We start from the raw sequence: 18,126 nt of genomic DNA, 5'->3' as shown, positions 1-18,126 counted from the left end.
GACCAGGAACCAAACCAGCAACCCTGTGGTGCATGGGTCAATGCTCAACCACTGAGCCACACCAGTCGGGCCAAATTTCCTATTTTATAGAGAAATTCCCTCCCTCTGTAATACCAGCTTTCTCTAAGAAAAAGCTATAAATCTCCATTTCTCATATTTAGTCTGCTAATCTGATGTAATATTCACTGCAAATTCCTGGTGCTGAATTTCTGTACATTCTTTTGGTCAGGTTCTCTTGTCTAAAATACATTAAGTAAATAACTAGATAGGTGGACAGATAGATAAGTTGTCTTTTTTTTAAATCCTCACCTGAGGATATTTTTCCATTTATTTTCAAACAGAGTGGGAAGGAGAGAGAGAGAGAGAGAAACATCAATGTGAGAGAGACACATCGACTGGCTGCCTCCCGCACGACTCCGACCAGGGCCAGGAACGACCCGCCACTGAGGTACGTGCCTTGACCAGAATCGAACCCGCAACTCTTTGGTCCACCGGTTGATGCTCCGACCACTGAACCAAACCAACTAGGGTGAGTTGTCTCTTTAATGCTGTTTCTGGATTGTGCTTAAGATCTAATGATTACAATTAAGGCTTTCCTACTAGAAATCCAAATGTTTATGATTCCAATAGGTATTCAATTTATACTAAATATATACTTGGAAGAATGATGCACCTAGCAGAGTCAATTTGGCTTCATTAATAAGATATCTAGTCTTTAATTCTCATAAATTTAGCACTTTTGCTTTCTAACATATTTTTGTCTTGATATCACTTACTACTCATGGAAAACAATGGAACCCTTAATGGGAAAAGACATGTCATATTTTAATTTCATTAGTATGCCCTGGCCGGTTTGACTCAGCAGTTAGAGTGTCGGCCTGCGGACCAGAGAGACCCGGGTTCAGTTCCCGCTAAGGGCATGTACCTCGGTTGCAGTTTGTCCCCGGCCCTGGTTGGGGTTGTGTGGGTGGCAGCCAGTCCATGTGTCTCTCTCACATCGATGCTTCTCTCTCTTCCCCCTTCTCTCCCTCCTGCTCTATCTGAAGATAAACGCAAAAATGTCCTCGGATAAGGATAAAAAATAATAATAATTTCATTAGTATTATTTAATTCAGCAGTCTCATATTTGTTTTTTTGATTGGTCAACTCATAAAAAATGTTTGGGACATACACAACTTATATGCATATGTATTTATAAGTTATATACATATGTAGCACTATACATGTGTTACAGACATTACATTATTATACATACACAAAAATGAAAATTTTAAATGAATGATGCCATCAATCACTACAAACAAAATTTCTAACACTTTTCCCCATATTTCAGTGATTAGAGAGCACTGATTTAGAATCCTCTTTCCTGAGCTGAGGGCCAGTGGATAATCCATTTAGCTTTAGGATTCTTTTTTAAAAATAGAGCACTGCATATTTATTGCAAAAAAAAATACAATTATACAAAAAAAAATGCAAATTCTACAACCCAGAAATAACCACTGTTAACATTCTGATGTTTTTCCCACTTTTTTTCTTTCCTTCTAAAAATACTTGTATTTTTAACATATTTGTGATCATATGCTACCTAGTATTATTTTAATTTTTATATTTTATTCTCTACTCTGCTTTTACATATGTAATACATCAAAATGACATAATATGACTTGTATGTAATTTATAAAGCATAAATATTATAATGAATACATGTGGAATTACTCTAACCTTTATGCAGGGTTCTTAAAAGTCCAGAGCTGATAAATTTCTGGAAAAGCCAGTGATTCTTTAAATGAACCCACGATGGCAGCAGAGAGTAAAGAATGACCTAGTACAATGTTCTGGGATGGAACAGGTTAACTATTGAGCATCCCTAGTCTGTAGTATTTACATATCGGTTAAATTTAAACCACGGCTCTGAGACAGGAATAAGATTGTCTTGTTCAAGCGAAAGAATAAAGGCCCAATGAGGCTTAGAAGGAGAAAAATTCAGATGTTGAGAGAGGCCATAGCATGTAAGTCCTTAAGAACTTCTAAGTAATTAAGGCATCTTGGTTTTATTTGAAGCCGTGGAACAGTTTCAAGCAGAAGACTGAAACAATCTGATGTTCATTTTTAAAGGATCATTTTGGTTACTCAAGGTTACTATATGGAGAAGGGATTGTAGGAACACAATATCCAAGTAGGGGGGCCAGTCAGGAGGCTATTGCAAAGATCCAGATGAGAGATTCTTGAGGCTTGGACTAGGGAGGAAGTAGAGGAGATACAGAGAAGATGGATGCAAAATGTATTTTTAGAGATAGCACTGGTAATACTTCCTAAATGGGAAGGGAAGTGTTAACAGTAAGGAAAGAAAGCAGACCTCAAGCAAGCCTGAGCCTGAGCCTGCAGAAGGATGTTCTTGGGAAAATGACTTTCACTTCATTCAATATTTATTGCACCAATTATTTGTAGCTGTTAAGCTAGGAAGTTGTAGCCAGAAACTTCAGGAAAAAAAAATCAGGCATGAGTCAGGGACCAGAAACATATTTAACATTTCCCTCTGTACATCCCCAGGAGAAAAGCAAAGTAATAGCTTCTAAAACATGGCAGATTGCCCTGGCCAGTGTGGCTCAGTTGGTTGGGCCTCATCCTGTGCACCAGTAGGTTGCTGATCCAATTCCTGGTCAAGAGCATAGGACCAGGTTGCAGGCTTGATCCTGGGTAGGGAGCGGGCAGGAGGCAGCCGACTAATGTTGCACTCTTACATGGATGTTTCTCTCTCCTTCTCCCTTCCCCTCTCTCTAAAAAAACAATAAACTACTTTAAATAAATTAAAATAAAATAAATTAAAATTTAAAATTAAATTAAAATAAGACAGAATCCTCATGTTGAGCAGGTCATTTATCCATAGGCGTACATCATCAAAGGTAATTCAGGGGGATATGGAAACCCAAACCTCTATCAGGTAGCATGCTATGTTATTTCCTTGTTTCAATAAGTCTTTCTTTTAATTTCCACATATTTTGCCACTAAGGAAAAATAACATATCATTACTGCCTGTTAGTATTTTGATTTTCAATCATAGCACTTTTGTTGAACAACCTTAGCGGAAGGATGTAGCCCTTATTTATTTTTTTTATCCTCACCCGAGGACATTTTTTGTTCAGGTCGAGTGGGAGGGAGAGAGAGGAACAGAGAAAGAGAGAGAAACATCGACGTGAAAGGGACACATCGAGTGGCTGCCACCCGCACAACCGACCAGGGCCGGGGACAAACTGCAACCGAGGTACGCGCCCTTAGCGGGAACCGAACCCGGGTCTCTCAGGACCGCAGGCCGACACTCTAACCGCTGAGCCAAACTGACCAGGGCGCCCTTATTTTAATCTTAAAGGTGGAGAAGACTAGGAATAATACAGGTTTGGGAAAAAAAAATCAAGAGTCCTATTAGAAACATATTAAATTTGGGATGACTAGTAGACATTCAAAGGGAGATGTAAAGTAGACAGTTGGATATAAAAGGCTAGATGTCTACTTTTCAGAGTCATCAGCCTATCAATTATATTTAAAACTATAAAATTAGATGATATCACACAAAATTAAAACTAGAACCACCAGACAACCCAGCAATTCCTCTTCTGGGTATTTATCCAAAGAAAATGAAAACACTAATTCGAAAAGATACATGTATCACTATGTTCATTGCAGTATTATTTACAATAGCCAAGATATGGAAGCAAGTTGTCCATTCACAGATGAATGTTTAAAGATGTGATGTGATGTGTGTGTGTGTGTAAGACACACATATATACAATGGAATGTACTCAGCAATAAGAAAGAATGAAATCTTGCCATTTGTGACAACGTAGATGGACGTTAGAGGGTATTATGCTAAGTGAAATAAAGTCAGACAAAGAAAAACAAATACTGTATATTTCACTTCAAATACTGTATGATTTAAACAAAAATAAAAACAAACTCACAGATAGAGTGAACAAACTGATGGTTGCCAGAGGCAAGAGAGGTGGGAGAATGGGAAAAAAGGTGAAGGGGAATAAGAGGCACAAAATTCCAGTTATAAAATAAAATAAGCCACAGAGATGTAGTGTACAGCATAGAGAACATAGTCAATAATTCATAATAACTTTTCATGATGACATTGTAAAGTATATAAACATTGGAGCACTGTGTTGTACACCTGAAATTAACATGATATTGTAGGCCAACTATACTTTAATTTAAAATTTAAAAAAATTTTTTTATCCTCACCTGAGGACATTTTTGCATTTATCTTCAGATAGAGCAGGAGAGAGAGAGGGAGGAAGAAAGAGAGAGAAACATTGATGTAAGAGAGACACATCACGTGGTTGCCACCCACAAGACCCCATGTAGGGCCAGGGTACTGAGGTACATGCCCTTAGTGGGAACCAAACCCGGGACTGTCTGGTTTGCAGGCCGACGCTCTAACCGCTGAGCAAAACCAGCAAGAGCTAAAATTTAAAATTTTTAAAAATAATCAGCTCTCGCCCTGGCCGGTTTGGCTCAGCGGTTAAGAGCGTCAGCCTGCGGTCCGGAGAGACCTGGGTTCAGTTCCCGCTAAGGGCATGTACTTCGGTTGCAGTTTGTCCCCGGCCCTGGTTGGTTGTGCGGGTGGCAGCCACTCGGTGTCCCTTCACGTCGATGTTCCTCTCTCTCTCTCCCTTCCTCTCTCTCCCTCCTACTCTATCTGTACAAAAAAAATGGAAAAATATCCTCGGGTGAGGATAAAAAAAAAAAAATAATCAGCTCTCATCCTGGCCAGGTGAGTCAGTTGGTTGCACCAAAAGGCTGCTAGTCAGGGCACGTACCTAGGTTGTAGATCCTATCCCCAGTGGGGGCACGTACAGAAGGCAACCAATTGATGTTTCTATCTCACAGTCTCTCTCTCTCTCTTCCTTTTTCTCTCCCTTCCTCTCTCTCTAAAATCAATAAAAACACATTAAAAAGCCCAGTCGGTGTGGCTCAGTGGTTGAGTGTCAACCCATGCACCAAGAGGTAGCCAGTTCGATTCCCAGTCAGGGCATATGCACCAATGGAGGGCATGCAGGAGGTGGCTAATTGATGTTCTCTCTCATCCATATTTCTATTTCTCTCTCCCTCTTCCTTCCTCTCTCTCTGAAATCAATAAAGAAAAAAATTTTTTTAACTATATTAAAAAGATAATCAGTTCTCCAAAAAAATAAATAATTAGATGAGGTCACTTAGAAAAATAATGTAGATTAGAGGGCATAAATTAGTGGTCCATGGACCCAACTGCTGACATACAAACATGTTTAAATTTTTTTGGCTCCAACATATTTAAAAATTTGTGCCAGGATTTAAAAATTAGTAAAGTTCACATTTTTAAAAATCTATATTCCAAGTTTCTCTTTAAAGAACTGAACAATCTGGCAACATTTGGCTTGAACTGTATAGCAGATTCACCATAATGTCTTCGCAACACTGAAGCCAACTGTCATTTTCCATTTATCAATGTGTTGGATTACCACTATTTTTCTAATACAAAGAAGTATTTCTCAGGATCTGTGTCTCTCTCAAAACCAGGAAAATGAAAGATAGCCTATAGAAGCCTTGTGTTTAAAGAAAAAAAAAGGAGGAAGCATATTTATTTGAAATTTAAGAATATTCCTATGCATTCAAAATACAATCACCTACATCGTTCATTTGCATGTCCTGTCTGGAGTTTGTAGACATCTGAGTTTGCAATCCCTGGAGTGGACAGAGAAGAGACCAAGCCTGAGCTACGTCAGTATTTAGATGTTAGGTAGAATGGGGATCAGAAAAAGAAAAAGGAAAGAAGAGTAAGATAGAAAATAAGAGATTGTGAAGGCATGAAAGCTAAGAAGAAAACGTCTTGTGTAGGAATTGTGCAGATGTTTCTGAGAACTAGAATAATATGAGTCCAAATAGTGTCCTCTAGATCAGAAAACAAAGCCGCCAACTTGATCAGTTTCAGTGGAGTAGTATGATAGGATGAAGAATAAATTAGGGAACAGCAAATTAGGCCCAAGAGACTAGAAGAAAAGAAATAACAAAGAAAGAGCAGAAATCAATGAAGCAGAACACACACTAAAGATCAACAAAACCAGAAGCTGGTTTTTTTTAAATGACTAATAAAATTGATAAACCCATGGAAAGAGTAACCAAGAAAAAGAAAGAAACACAAATAAGCAGGAATGTCAAGAATGAAAAAGAAGCCATCCCTACATATCCATCAGAAAAGGAAAAAAAAATGTTGAAGGATATTATAAACAAGTTTATGCCTGTAATTTAACATTTTGATAAGATGGATTTCAATGAAAAATATAATTTCTCAGGACAGACATGAAGAAATTAAAAAAATATGATTAGCCTTGCCCTGGCCGGTTTGGCTCAGCGGTTAGAGCATCAGCCCGTGATCCAGAGAGACCCGGGTTCGGTTCCCGCTTAGGGCATGTACTTCGGTTGCAGTTTGTCCATGGCCCTGGTTGGTCATGTGGGTGGCAGCCACTCGGTGTGTCCCTTTCACATCGATGTTTCTCTCTCTCTCTCTTCCTCTCTCTCCCTCCCACTCTATCTGAACAACAACAACAAAAATATGAATAGCCTGAAACTATTAAAAAATTGTATCTGTAATCCAAAAACTTCCCTTAAAAGAAAACTCCAGATGCTCTGGCCAGTTTGGCTCAGCGGTTAGAGCGTCGGCTTGCGGACCAGAGAGACGCGGATTCGGTTCCAACTAAGGGCACGTACCTCGGTTGCAGTTTGTCCCCGGCCCCGGTTGGGATCGTGTGGGTGGCAGCCATTTCATGTGTCTCTCTCACATCGATGTTTCTCTCTCTCTTTCCTCCCTCTCTCCCTCCCACTCTATCTGAGGATAAATGCAAAAATGTCCTCGGGTGAGGATTAAAAAAAAAAAAAAAGAAAACTCCAGATGGCTTCACTAGTAGATTCAAATCAAATATTTAAGGAAAAGAAAATTATAATCTTACATAAACTCTCCCAGAGAACACAAAAATAAGGAACAGTTCTAACTCGTATGAGGCCAGCATAACTTTTTAAAAAAATCTTCACCCAAGATATGTTTTTATTGATTTGAGAGAGAGAGAAATGGGGGTAGAGAGAGAAATATCAATGTGAGATAGAAACATCAATGGGTTGCCTTCCATACGCACCCTGACCAGGGATCAAACCCACAACCTAGGTATGTGCCCTGACCAGGAACTGAACCCACAATCTTCTGGTGTATAGGACGATGCTCCAACCAACTGAGCCACCGGGCCAGGCCAAGGCCCAGCATAACTTTTTTTTTGTTCTGTATTGACTTTAGAGAGAAAGAAAGGGAGAGGGAAAGAGAGATAGAAATATCGATAAAAGAAAACATTGACTGGCCGCCTGCTGCATGCCCCACACTGGGGATTGAGCCCACAACCTGGGCATGTGTCCTGACCAGGAATTGAACCTGTGACCTCTTAGTGTATGGGTCAATGCTCAACCACTGAATCACACTGGCCGGGCCAGCATAACTTTTTTAAAATCAAACTTTGACAAGGTCATTCTAGAAAGGAAAATGATAAACCACTATCATTCAAAAACAGATTATTTTTTTAATTCTCCAAGAGTCATTATTAGCAAAATGAAGTCAGCAACATATAAAAAGAATAAAGCATCATGACCATGTTGGATTTATTCCAGGAATTAAAAAATCAATGTATCTCATAGCAACAGAATAAAGGAGAAAAACTACATAGTTATCTCAAAAAATGCAGAAAAAATATTTGATAAAATTCAACCATCTATGATTAAAAAAACCAAACCTCTTAACAAGCCAAGAATGGAATTGAATATATTTAATCTGGTAAAGGGAACTACAAACAAACCTATCCCAGATATATTTAACACAAACATGCTGAAAGCTGTCATTTTGAGGTGGGGAATGAGGCGAGGACACCTACTGTCACCACTTCTACCTAAGCACTACATTGTGATCCTAGCCAGTACATCAAGGCAAGAAAAGAAATGGAAAGTATAAGGACTGGAAAGAAATAAAATTGTTATTTCACAGATGATATAATAGTGTATACAGAAATCCAAAAGAAGTGAGTTTAGTAAGGTTTCTTAATATAAGAGAAATACATAAAAATAAGTGCATTTCTATATACCAGAAGGAAATACAAACATTTTTAAGTTCTCATTCATAATAGAATAAAAAAATCAGCTCAGTCCTTGATGTGTCGGTGCTGTGGTGTTGGAAGCCTGTTGCCCTTCGGCCTGTGTGCACATGCGCCGACAAGGCCTCAACCAACTATGCCCAAAGAGCAACCCAAAGCCTTGGGGCCTACCCCACCCAGTCTGCAGGGTGATTCCCAGCAGAGTATTTAGCCCTACAGACAGCAGTGTTATGGTGGCTAAGGCCAGTCAGAGGACACTTCAGGCTATGGCCAGGGCACCTACGGCTGTTATGGACAGACCCAGAACACAGGCTGTGGCACTCAATCAGTTCCCCAGGGATATGGCTCAAATGGTGGCTATGGTGGAGGCCAAAGTTCTCAGTCGTCTTATGGGCAATCCTACCCTGGCTATGGCCGGCACCCAGCTCCTAACAGCACCTTAGGCAGTTATGGTAGCAGTTCTCGGAGCAGCAACTATGGGCAGCCCCAGAGTGGGGAGTATGGTCAGCAGTCTGGCTCTGGTGAACAAAAGCCTAGCTATGGACAGCAGCAAAGCTTCTATAATCCTCCTCAGTACTATGGACAGCATTACCAGTACAACAGTAGCAGTGGAGGTGGCAGAGGGGGTGGCAGAGGTAAACTATGGCCAAGATCAGTCCCCGATGAGTGGTGGCGGTTATGGCAATCAGGATGAGTGGTGGTGGTGGTGATGGCTATGGAGGAGGCCAGCAGGACCACGGGGGACGAGGTCAGGGTGTTGGCGGTGATTACAACTGCAGCAGTGGTGGCTATAAAGCTAGAGGTCATGGAGGTGGCCATGAAGGCAGAGGTAGCATGGTGGAAATATGACTGTGGTGGTTTCAAAAAATTTGGTGGCCCTCAGGACCAAGGATCACATCATGACTCTGAACAGGATTATTCAGACAACACCACCATCTTCCTGCAAGACCTGGGCAAGAATACCATAACTGAGTCTGTGGCTGATTACTTCAAGCAGATTAATATTATTAAGACAAATAAGGAAACAGAACACCCATGATTAATCTATACACAGGAGAGAAAGGGGCAAGCTGAAGGGACAGGTAATGGTATCACTTGATTGACCCACCTTCTGCTAAAATAACTATTGACTGGTTTGATGGTAAAACACTCCCTGGGAATCCTATCAAGGTCTCATTTGCTACTTGGTGAGCAGATTTCAATTGGGGTGGTGGCAATCGTCATGGAGGCCAAGGGCAGTGGTGGCAGTGGCTGGGGAGGATAACCCACAGTGGCGGTGGTGGCGGTGGAGGACAGCAGTGAGCTGGGGACTGAAACTGTCCTAATCCTACATGTAAGAACATGAACTTTTCTTGCAGGAATAAATGCAACCAGTGTAAGGCCCCTAAACCAGATGGCCCAGGACAGGGGGTAGCTATGGAGATAATGGGCATGGTGGCAGAGGAGGCTATGATAGGGCAGCTGCTGAGGCTGAGGCTGAGGTAATGGGGGCTTTTAAGGGGGCCAGGGTGGTGGAGACAGAGGTGGCTTTGGCCCTGGCAAGAAGGACTCCAGGGGTGACCACAAACAGAATTGCAGGGAAAGGCCACCTCAGCCTGCCTCCTGAGGTTCTGCAACAGCTTTTCTTCTATAACCACTGTGACCCTCATTATTTGTAATCTTCCAACTCCTGATCACCCATGGGTTTTTTGTGTTGGACTATGTAATTGTAACCATATCTCTGGTTCCCATTAAAAATCATAGTTATAGAAGAAAAAAAAAAGGTCATGGAAACTATAAATACATTATTAAGAGAAATTAAAGATCTAAATTAATATTATTAGATTAGAAAACATAATATTATAAAGAAGTCAATTCCCCACAAACTGATTTACTAATCCAATGCAATCTCAATCAAATATCAAGATTTTTATGTGTATAGAACCTGAAAAGCTGATTCTAAAATGAATAAGGAGCCCTGGCCAGTTTGGCTCAGCGGTTAGAGCCTCGGCCTGCGGTCCGGAGAGACCCAGGTTCAGTTCCCGCTAAGGGCATGTACCTCGGTTGCAGTTTGTCCCCGGCCCTGGTTGGGTCGTGTGGGTGGCAGCCAGTCGATGTGTCCCTTTCATGTTGATGTTTCTCCCTCTCTCCCTCCCACTCTATCTGAATAAAATATCGAAAAATGTCCTCAGGTGAGGATAAAAAAAATAAATTAATTAATTTAAAATAAATAAATAAAATAAAATGAATAAGGAAATGCAGAGGATCAAGAATACCTGAGACATTCTGGGGAAAAAAAAACCAACAAGATGGCAAGTCTTTCTGTCCCAAATATCATGTCATTATAAAGTAAGTAATAACTAAGACAGTTTATAATCATTGGTGTAAGAACAGAAAAATAGTCTACTACAGAGTCCAGACACAGATCTGCTCATGTGTGGGCATTTGTTTATGATAAAGAGGCATTGCAGAGCAGTGAGGAAAGGTGTAGCTTTTCAATTCATGATGCTAGGACAACTGTAAATCCTCATGGGGGAAAAATGAAACTTGACCCTACCTCACATCATATATGCACACACAAAACTCAGTTCCAGGAGTGTAAATCTAAATATGCAAGGTTAAAACCACAAAATTCCACAAAAAATAATATAGAAGGATATCTTCATGAATAGGGGTAGAATAAGACTTGTTACACTGCCCTATATAGATCTTCTGATCATCAAGCAATAACATTAAAAGAATGTAAAGGCAATTCCCAGATAGGAGAAAACATATACATTATACATTTAACTCAAAAAGGGTTCATATCCAGAATATATAAAGAATTCCTACAAATCTGTAAGAAAAACAGAACTCAATAGAAAAAGAAGAGATTTAAACAGTACTCATAAGAGACATCTAAATGATCAGTAAAATATAAAAAGAAGCTCAGTCTCATTAGTAATCAGGAATATGCTGATTAAAACCACAATGGGTTTTAATTATATTCTGATGGGTGTGTAGAATAACTAAATTTAAAAATCTAACAGTACAAAATATTGATGAGGATGCAAAATAAAGCAATTTTCACATAGTCTTGGTGGGAGGTTAAATTAGTGGAAAGAAGCACTTCTGAAAACAGTTGGCAACAAGCCGCACAGCCTGACTGCTCTCTGGGGGCAGGGAGGGCAGTGCCCTGGGCTGGTTGAGTTCGGGACTGCAGCAGGAGCAGCACAACCCAGAGCCTACAGAGGTACCCTCAGGGGCCCCTGCTGTCCTCTGGGGAGTGAAAGAAGGCCACTCCATGAGAGAGGAAGGCTTCCTGTCTGGCTCCCAGCTCTGTGGCTCCCCATCGCAAGGCTGGGCCTCTCAGGTCTCTGACTTACTGTAGCTCTTTCCCTCTCCTGCACCTCTTATCTCTGAGATTCCATGTCACCCTCAGGGTCCTCCTCCCTGTTCCCTTCCTCCTTGCTATTTCTAACTTTTGGGCACAGTGTCTGGCAGCTCTTCAGAGCTGGTTCACATGATTTCTTTAAAAAAAGTTGATCTGCCCTGGCCAGTGTGGCTCAGTTGGTTGGAGCATCACCCCGTGCACCAAAAGGTCTCGGGTTCGATTCCTCATCAGGGCATATACCTAGGTTGCGGGTCCAGTCTCCATCTGGGGCATGTAGGAGAGGCAACAGGTCGATGTTTCTCTTTCACATTAATGTTTCTCTCTCTGAAAAACACAACAAAAAAGTTGATCTCCCCCAATGGGCTCCAGGCCAGGACGCCCATGGGTTCCCAACTCCATCACTGACATCAGGATCTCCCATAGGAGCTTGGTGGCCTTGTCACCTGCTAGCCCCACTGTGGCCTTAGCAAACCTTAGTGCTCTGGACAGGCTTGGCACTAGTCTGTCAGGCCAGACTTTGACAAGCAGAGGCTGGAGATACGTGTACGGGAGCTGACAGTAAAACCCTGTCCCAACACTGGACTTCCTTCTGAGGGGAGGAGAGGGATCCAGACAAAAAGGCCTTGCAGCTGTAGGTGAGCACAGCCAAGTCCTCTCCTGGGAGGCCCATCCCAGTGGGGACAGGAACTCTGTGCTCCTGGTATTCTCTTCCCCTCGGGCCACTACTGGTAGGAATTCCTTTCCAGCCAGACCCCAAGGACCTAAAGCAGTAACAGAACCTCAGCAGTGCCACTATAGATGTGGTTCTTATTTTACCAGCTTTTCTATTTCCTTTTTATTTTAAAATCAAATTAACAAGCACCTGAATACTGGAGTGAGGGTACTGGGGCATCATACCCACTTCCCAGGACTGGCGGTAGTGGTGGAGAGGGGACTCAGGATCATCATCATCTCCCGCTGGTGTTCCACTGTGAGGGGGTCCCTCTGTCCAGATGGATTTCTTGGCCCGATTGGCCAGACCTCAGGTCCAGAACCTGGGCCTGTCCCCACCCCAGCACTCCCTGAGCTCCTTGGTCTTGGGCCAGCTGGGGGTGAGTGGCCAGAGAGATGAGGTGGGCTTCAAGCCCCACAAGCACAGTTCTGGGAGTCTCCAACACTGGTGCATGCTGCCACAGTGCCCCTCACAGTGGTGGCAGAATGGCTGTGCCCAGGTCTGTGGCCATCCCACAGCTGCAAAGTGGACAGCACGTGAGTGAGAAGAGTGAGGAGAATAAAGTCAGTACAACTGTTAAAACAAAACAAACAAAAAACCCAGCTGGAAACAATGAGTATACTCAAACACTACTGAGGGTCAACTAGTTAAAACCACTTTGGAAACAATTTGGCATTGTCTATAAAAGTTAAAGATATATAGCCCTCTCAAACAACAAGTGTTGGCCAGGGTGTGGAGAAAAGGGGACTCTAGTACACTGCTGGTGGGAATGCAGACTGGTGCAGCCACTATGGAAAACAATATGGTGTTACCTCAAAAAATTAAAAATTGAACTGCCATTTGACCCAGTGATCCCACTTCTAGGAATATACCCTAAGAAGCCTGAAACATCAATCAGAAAGAATAAATGTACCCCCATGTTTGTAGCAGCACTATTTACAATAGCTAAGATCTGGAAACAGCCCAAATGTCCATCAGTAGACAAATGGATAAAAAAGTGGTACATATACACAATGAAGTACTACGCAGCTGTAAGAAAGAAAGATCTCTTATCCTTTGAGACGACATGGAGGGACCTGGAAAGTGTCATCCTAAGCGAAAAAAGCCAATCAGAGAAAGACAGGTATCATATGATCTCACTTATTTGTGGAATATAATGAACATAACAGTCTGAGGGATGGGGTAGTCCCAGAGACATGGAAGTGGGGTACAGACTGACTATCCCCAGAAGAGGGGGTGGAAAGGAGAGATAAACCACAGAAATTATATGCATGTGTGCATGAACAATGGACATGGACAACAAAGCTGGGGAGAGGATGAGGAGGGAGAGGGAGGGGGGAATCAGTGGGGGAAAAAGGATAAACATCTGTAACAAAAATAAATTAATTTAATTTTTAAGAAAAAGATATTTGTAAGGGCCCTGGCCGGTTCAGCTCAGTGGTTAGAGCGTCGGCCTGCGGTCCAGAGAAACCTAGATTCGGTTCCCACTAAGGGCGCGTACCTCAGTTGCAGTTTGTCCTCGGCCCTGGTTGGGTCATGAAGGAGGCAGCCACTTGATGTGTCCCTTTCATATCAATGTTTCTGTCTCTCTTCCCCTCTCTCCCTCCCACTCTATCTAAACAAAAAATGGAAAAATGTCCTCGGGTGAGTATAAAAAAAAAAAAGTTAAAGATATATGTACAAACTTTATGACCCAGGACTACACTCATAGATTATAAACATGCTCAATAATACTGAATACAGCATTCTTTTTTTTTTTTTTTTTTATCCTCACCCGAGGATATATTTTTCCATTTTTTGTACAGATAGAGTGGGAGAGAGAGAGGAAGGGAGAGAGAGAGAGAAACATTGACGTGAAGGGACACATCAAGTGGCTGCCACCCGCACGACCAACCAGGGCGGGAACCGAACCCGGGTCTCTCCGGACCGCAGGCCAACGCTCTAACCACTGAGCCAAACTGGCCAGGGCTACAGCATTCTTTGTAAGAGCCCCAAATGGTAAACAACTCAAATGTCCATTCATATTAGGATGGATGAACAAATGGTGATATATTTACACAATGGACTACTATATGGCAACAAGTCACAGTCACACATAGGTAAATCTCACAAACATAAAGTTGAGCAAAAGAAGCCAGACACTGCCCTGGCTGGTTTGGCTCAGCGGTTAGAGTGTCGGCCTGCGGTCCAGAGAGACTCGGGTTCAGTTCCCGCTAAGGGCACGTACCTCGGTTGCAGTTTGTCCCCGACCCTGGTTGGTCGTGCGGATAGCAGCCACTCAATGTGTCCCTTCTGCATTGATGTTTCTCTCTCTCTCTGTTCCTCTCTCTCCATCCCACTCTACCTGAACAAAAAATGGAAAAATGTCCTCAGGTGAGGATAAAAAAAAAAAAAAAAGCCAGACACAAAAGAATACATACTTATGGTTTCAGTTATAGTACATTTAAAAAGAAAGCAAAACTAATTTACAGTACATACTTGAATAGTAAAAGTATAAAGAAAAACAAGAATGTAAATACTGTGAAATCAGGATAATGGCAACCCTTAGGGGGAGGGAGGGAACAATGATTATAAGGAATCACCAAGGGAGCTTCTGGGGTACTAACATTTTATTTCTTGACCTAGTTTCTAGATACACAGCTGTTCTCTTTACATAATCATTTCGCTGTTTATTTTTGGTTCAGGCACTTTTCTTGATGTGTTTTATTTCACAATAAAAAGGCTTAAAAAAAAAGACTCAGGGAACAAGTTAAACAGAGGATTAGACAAAGCTAAAGATAAAATAGAGAACTGTAAAAAAGACCTTAAGAAATTGTGCAGAATAAATCCAGAGAGATTAAGACACATTAAACATAAAAGAGATTACCAGACACATAAGTTAGCATAAAAAGTTGAGAATGTAGCTGATCAAATTCCAGCAACAAAGAGGAAGCAGATGTAAGAGGAAGAGGGGAAGGAGGAAGAGGAGAAGAAAAAGGAAAAGAAGAAGAAAACAGAGTAAAGACGATCTTTAAAGAGAATTTAAAAATTGATTAAAGATACCAATCCTCATATTTCTCTGAATTCCCAGCTGGAAATTCAGAAAGAAGACATCTAGACTCAACACAGTAAATTTTTAGAACCACAAACTCAAAGAGAAGATCTTAAAAGGAGCTACAAAAAATTAGATTACCTATAAAGAATCAACATGTAGAATGACAGTGATTTTCAACAGCAACAATAGAAGCCAGAATACAATAAAAAACTTAAAAGTGATATACTGCCAAACTAAAATTTTACATCCAGTAAAAATATCTTCAAGATCAAGAGCAGCCCTGGCCGGTTTGGCTCAGCAGTTAGAGCGTCGGCCTGCGGTCCTGAGAGACCTGGGTTCGGTTCCCGCTAGGGGCATGTACCTCGGTTGCAGTTTGTCCCCGGCCCTGGTTGGGTTGTGCGGGTGGTGGCCACTCGATGTGTCCCTTTCACGTCGATGTTTCTCTCTCTCTCTCCCCCTCCCATTCTATCTGAACAAAATATCGAAAAATGTCCTCGAATGAGGATAAATAAAAAAGATCAAGAGCAAAATAAAGACATTTTCAAAACAATAACAATAAATTTATTATCAATGAGACCTCAAGAAATGAACTTCTAAAGTACGACTTTAAAGAAAATGATCCTAGCCTTGGCCAGTTTGGCTCCGTGGTTAGAGCGTAGAGCGTCGGCCCGCGGACCAGAGAGTCCCAGGTTCAGTTCCTGCTAAGGGCACGTACCTTGGATGTGGTTTGTCCCCAGCCCTGGTTGGGGTCATGTGGGTGGCAACCACTCGATGTGTCTCTCTTACATTGCTGTTTCTCTCTCTCTCGCCCACCCCCTGTCCCTTCCCTCCTCTCTCCCTCCCGCTCTATCTGAAGATAAATGCAAAAATGTCCTCGGGTGAGGATTAAAAAGAAAAAGAAAATACTATTAAAAATATTAACAGTAGCTAATATCTAATGATCACTTGCTACATGTTAAAATTGTGCTAAAGCCTTAAAAGAGGCTATCTGAATCCTTAGAAAAGCCCTGGGAAGTAGATACCATTACATCTCTATTACAAACAAGTACATTGGGGCTCAAACTTATTTAAACAGCATGTCCAAAGTTCACAGAATAAGTGATGATTTTGGAACTCATATGGATCTGCCTGACTCCAGAATCTATGATTATGAGCACTCCCCTATCCTGAGAAGAGAAGCAGCTTCTCCTGCTAAAATCTTACTAGCAAGTTGGTAACAAGCTAATTCTCCTTTAATCTTATCCTTTACATGACTATTCAAGGTCTCCAGTTGGAAAAGCAGAAAAGATTTGTTTTATTTTTGCTTCTTAACTTACCCACTCACAGTCAATTCCAAGTACTGGAATATCTTCTAACCCACTCCTAAGCAAGGGTTCAATTTGATCCCACTCTGCCTCCTGAGACACAGTTACCACCTTTGCTTCAAGGATTCTCTTCTCCCATGAGGCTCTGGGGGCACTGGAGTGTAGCTGGTCCTCTTCTGGAGGGGGCAGCTCTCTCCTGCTTGGAGCTTGCAGCTGCTGTGGCTGCTGCTGCTGCTGGGTCCCATGGCTCGTTCTACTCCTCCGACGCTGGATGCCTTTCCAGAGGACAAACACCCCCACTGCCACACCAAGAAGTGTGGTTACTGTCAAAGCCACCAAGTGTCTAGACATCTTCAACTTTGTTGCTGTTTAGGAAAGCATATCACTAATCCCACAATCTGCAAAACAAATGGTAACAATAAATTTACACACAGAATTTAAACCTGTATGGAAACAAGTTTTCCCTAAAAAGTGTTCCATTTACAATCCATGTACCACAAACTAAAAAACTTACAAATTTCAACATGAAACAGTGATATTTTAATTTTTTCACTTTTGTACATTCTCTACTCCATCTCTATCTCCATTCTCACCCAAGAAAACTCTCTTGCTCTCTAACAGTTGCCCAGGACTCTCTCCTAATCATACAAAATCTTATTAACACAGAATAAGCTTGACTCTCACTTCCACTTACTGATATGTCAGTGAATAAATTTGTGTTAATGGTTCTTCTTCAAGGTGTTTGCACTTTTTTTTTTTTCATCCCCAACTGAGGACTTTTTGTCTGTTTGTTATGTGCCCCTAGCGGGAACCGAACCGAGAACTCTCTGGTCCGCAGGCCAATGCTCCAACCACTGAGCCAAACCAGTCAGGGCAAGGTGTTTGCACTTTAAACCTTCAATCTAACAACAATTGAATGAAAAATTCTGCTTAAATAAAAATCTAATCATCAGCAAGTTGGTAGGGAGATTTTTTTACTTTTCTGAAAGGTGTGGGCAGTGGAGGAACGAAGCAAACAGGTTAGAAAAAACATGGATCTTCTTGCTCCAGAAATCTCAGTAGTTCTCCATAGAAACAGACTCAGATATTGAGGGTATGCTAGGGTAGTACCAGGTGAAGAGGGGACTCCAAAAGGAAAATGACAGAAACTTGAGAGAGACCTACGATGCTCAGGAGAAAGACGCAAACTGAAATATCCACAGGATTATATATATAAGTAAAGCAAGCCAAGTGAAAGAAAACTGACATGACACCCTGTTAAATACAGTCACGCGCTACATAATGACACTTCAGTCAAAGATGAACCGAATATACAATGGTGGTCCCATAAACTTATAATTAAAAATTCCTAATGTCTAGTGACATTGTTGCCTTCATACTGTCACAGCACAATGCATGACTCGTGTTTGTGGTGATGCTGGTGTAAACAAACCTCGTGCACTGCCAGTCGTGGAAAAGTACAGCACATACTATCAGGTACAGTACATAATTCTTCATGATAACAAACAACTCTGTTACTGGTCTATGTATTTACCATACAATACTTTTTATTGGTATTTTAG

The 18,126-nt window shown here is 41.5% G+C and overlaps 1 protein-coding gene across 2 annotated transcripts in view; it reads right to left on the bottom strand.

Annotated features, from left to right (window-relative positions):
* Window positions 1-18,126, bottom strand: part of EXD2 (exonuclease 3'-5' domain containing 2) — a 49,767-nt gene that overhangs the window by 18,558 nt on the left and 13,083 nt on the right. For both annotated transcript variants that reach the window (XM_036274124.1, XM_036274133.1), the window contains exon 2: window positions 16,577-16,962. In XM_036274124.1, the coding sequence (XP_036130017.1) occupies window positions 16,577-16,915 (339 nt within the window). In that variant the 5' untranslated portion in view covers window positions 16,916-16,962. The remainder of the gene's footprint in view (window positions 1-16,576; window positions 16,963-18,126) is intronic.

This window comes from Molossus molossus, unplaced genomic scaffold (genome assembly GCF_014108415.1).
Source record: "Molossus molossus isolate mMolMol1 unplaced genomic scaffold, mMolMol1.p scaffold_m16_p_1, whole genome shotgun sequence".
Classification (NCBI taxonomy): Eukaryota; Metazoa; Chordata; class Mammalia; order Chiroptera; family Molossidae; genus Molossus; species Molossus molossus.
This window is presented reverse-complemented; position numbering and strand designations above follow the sequence as displayed.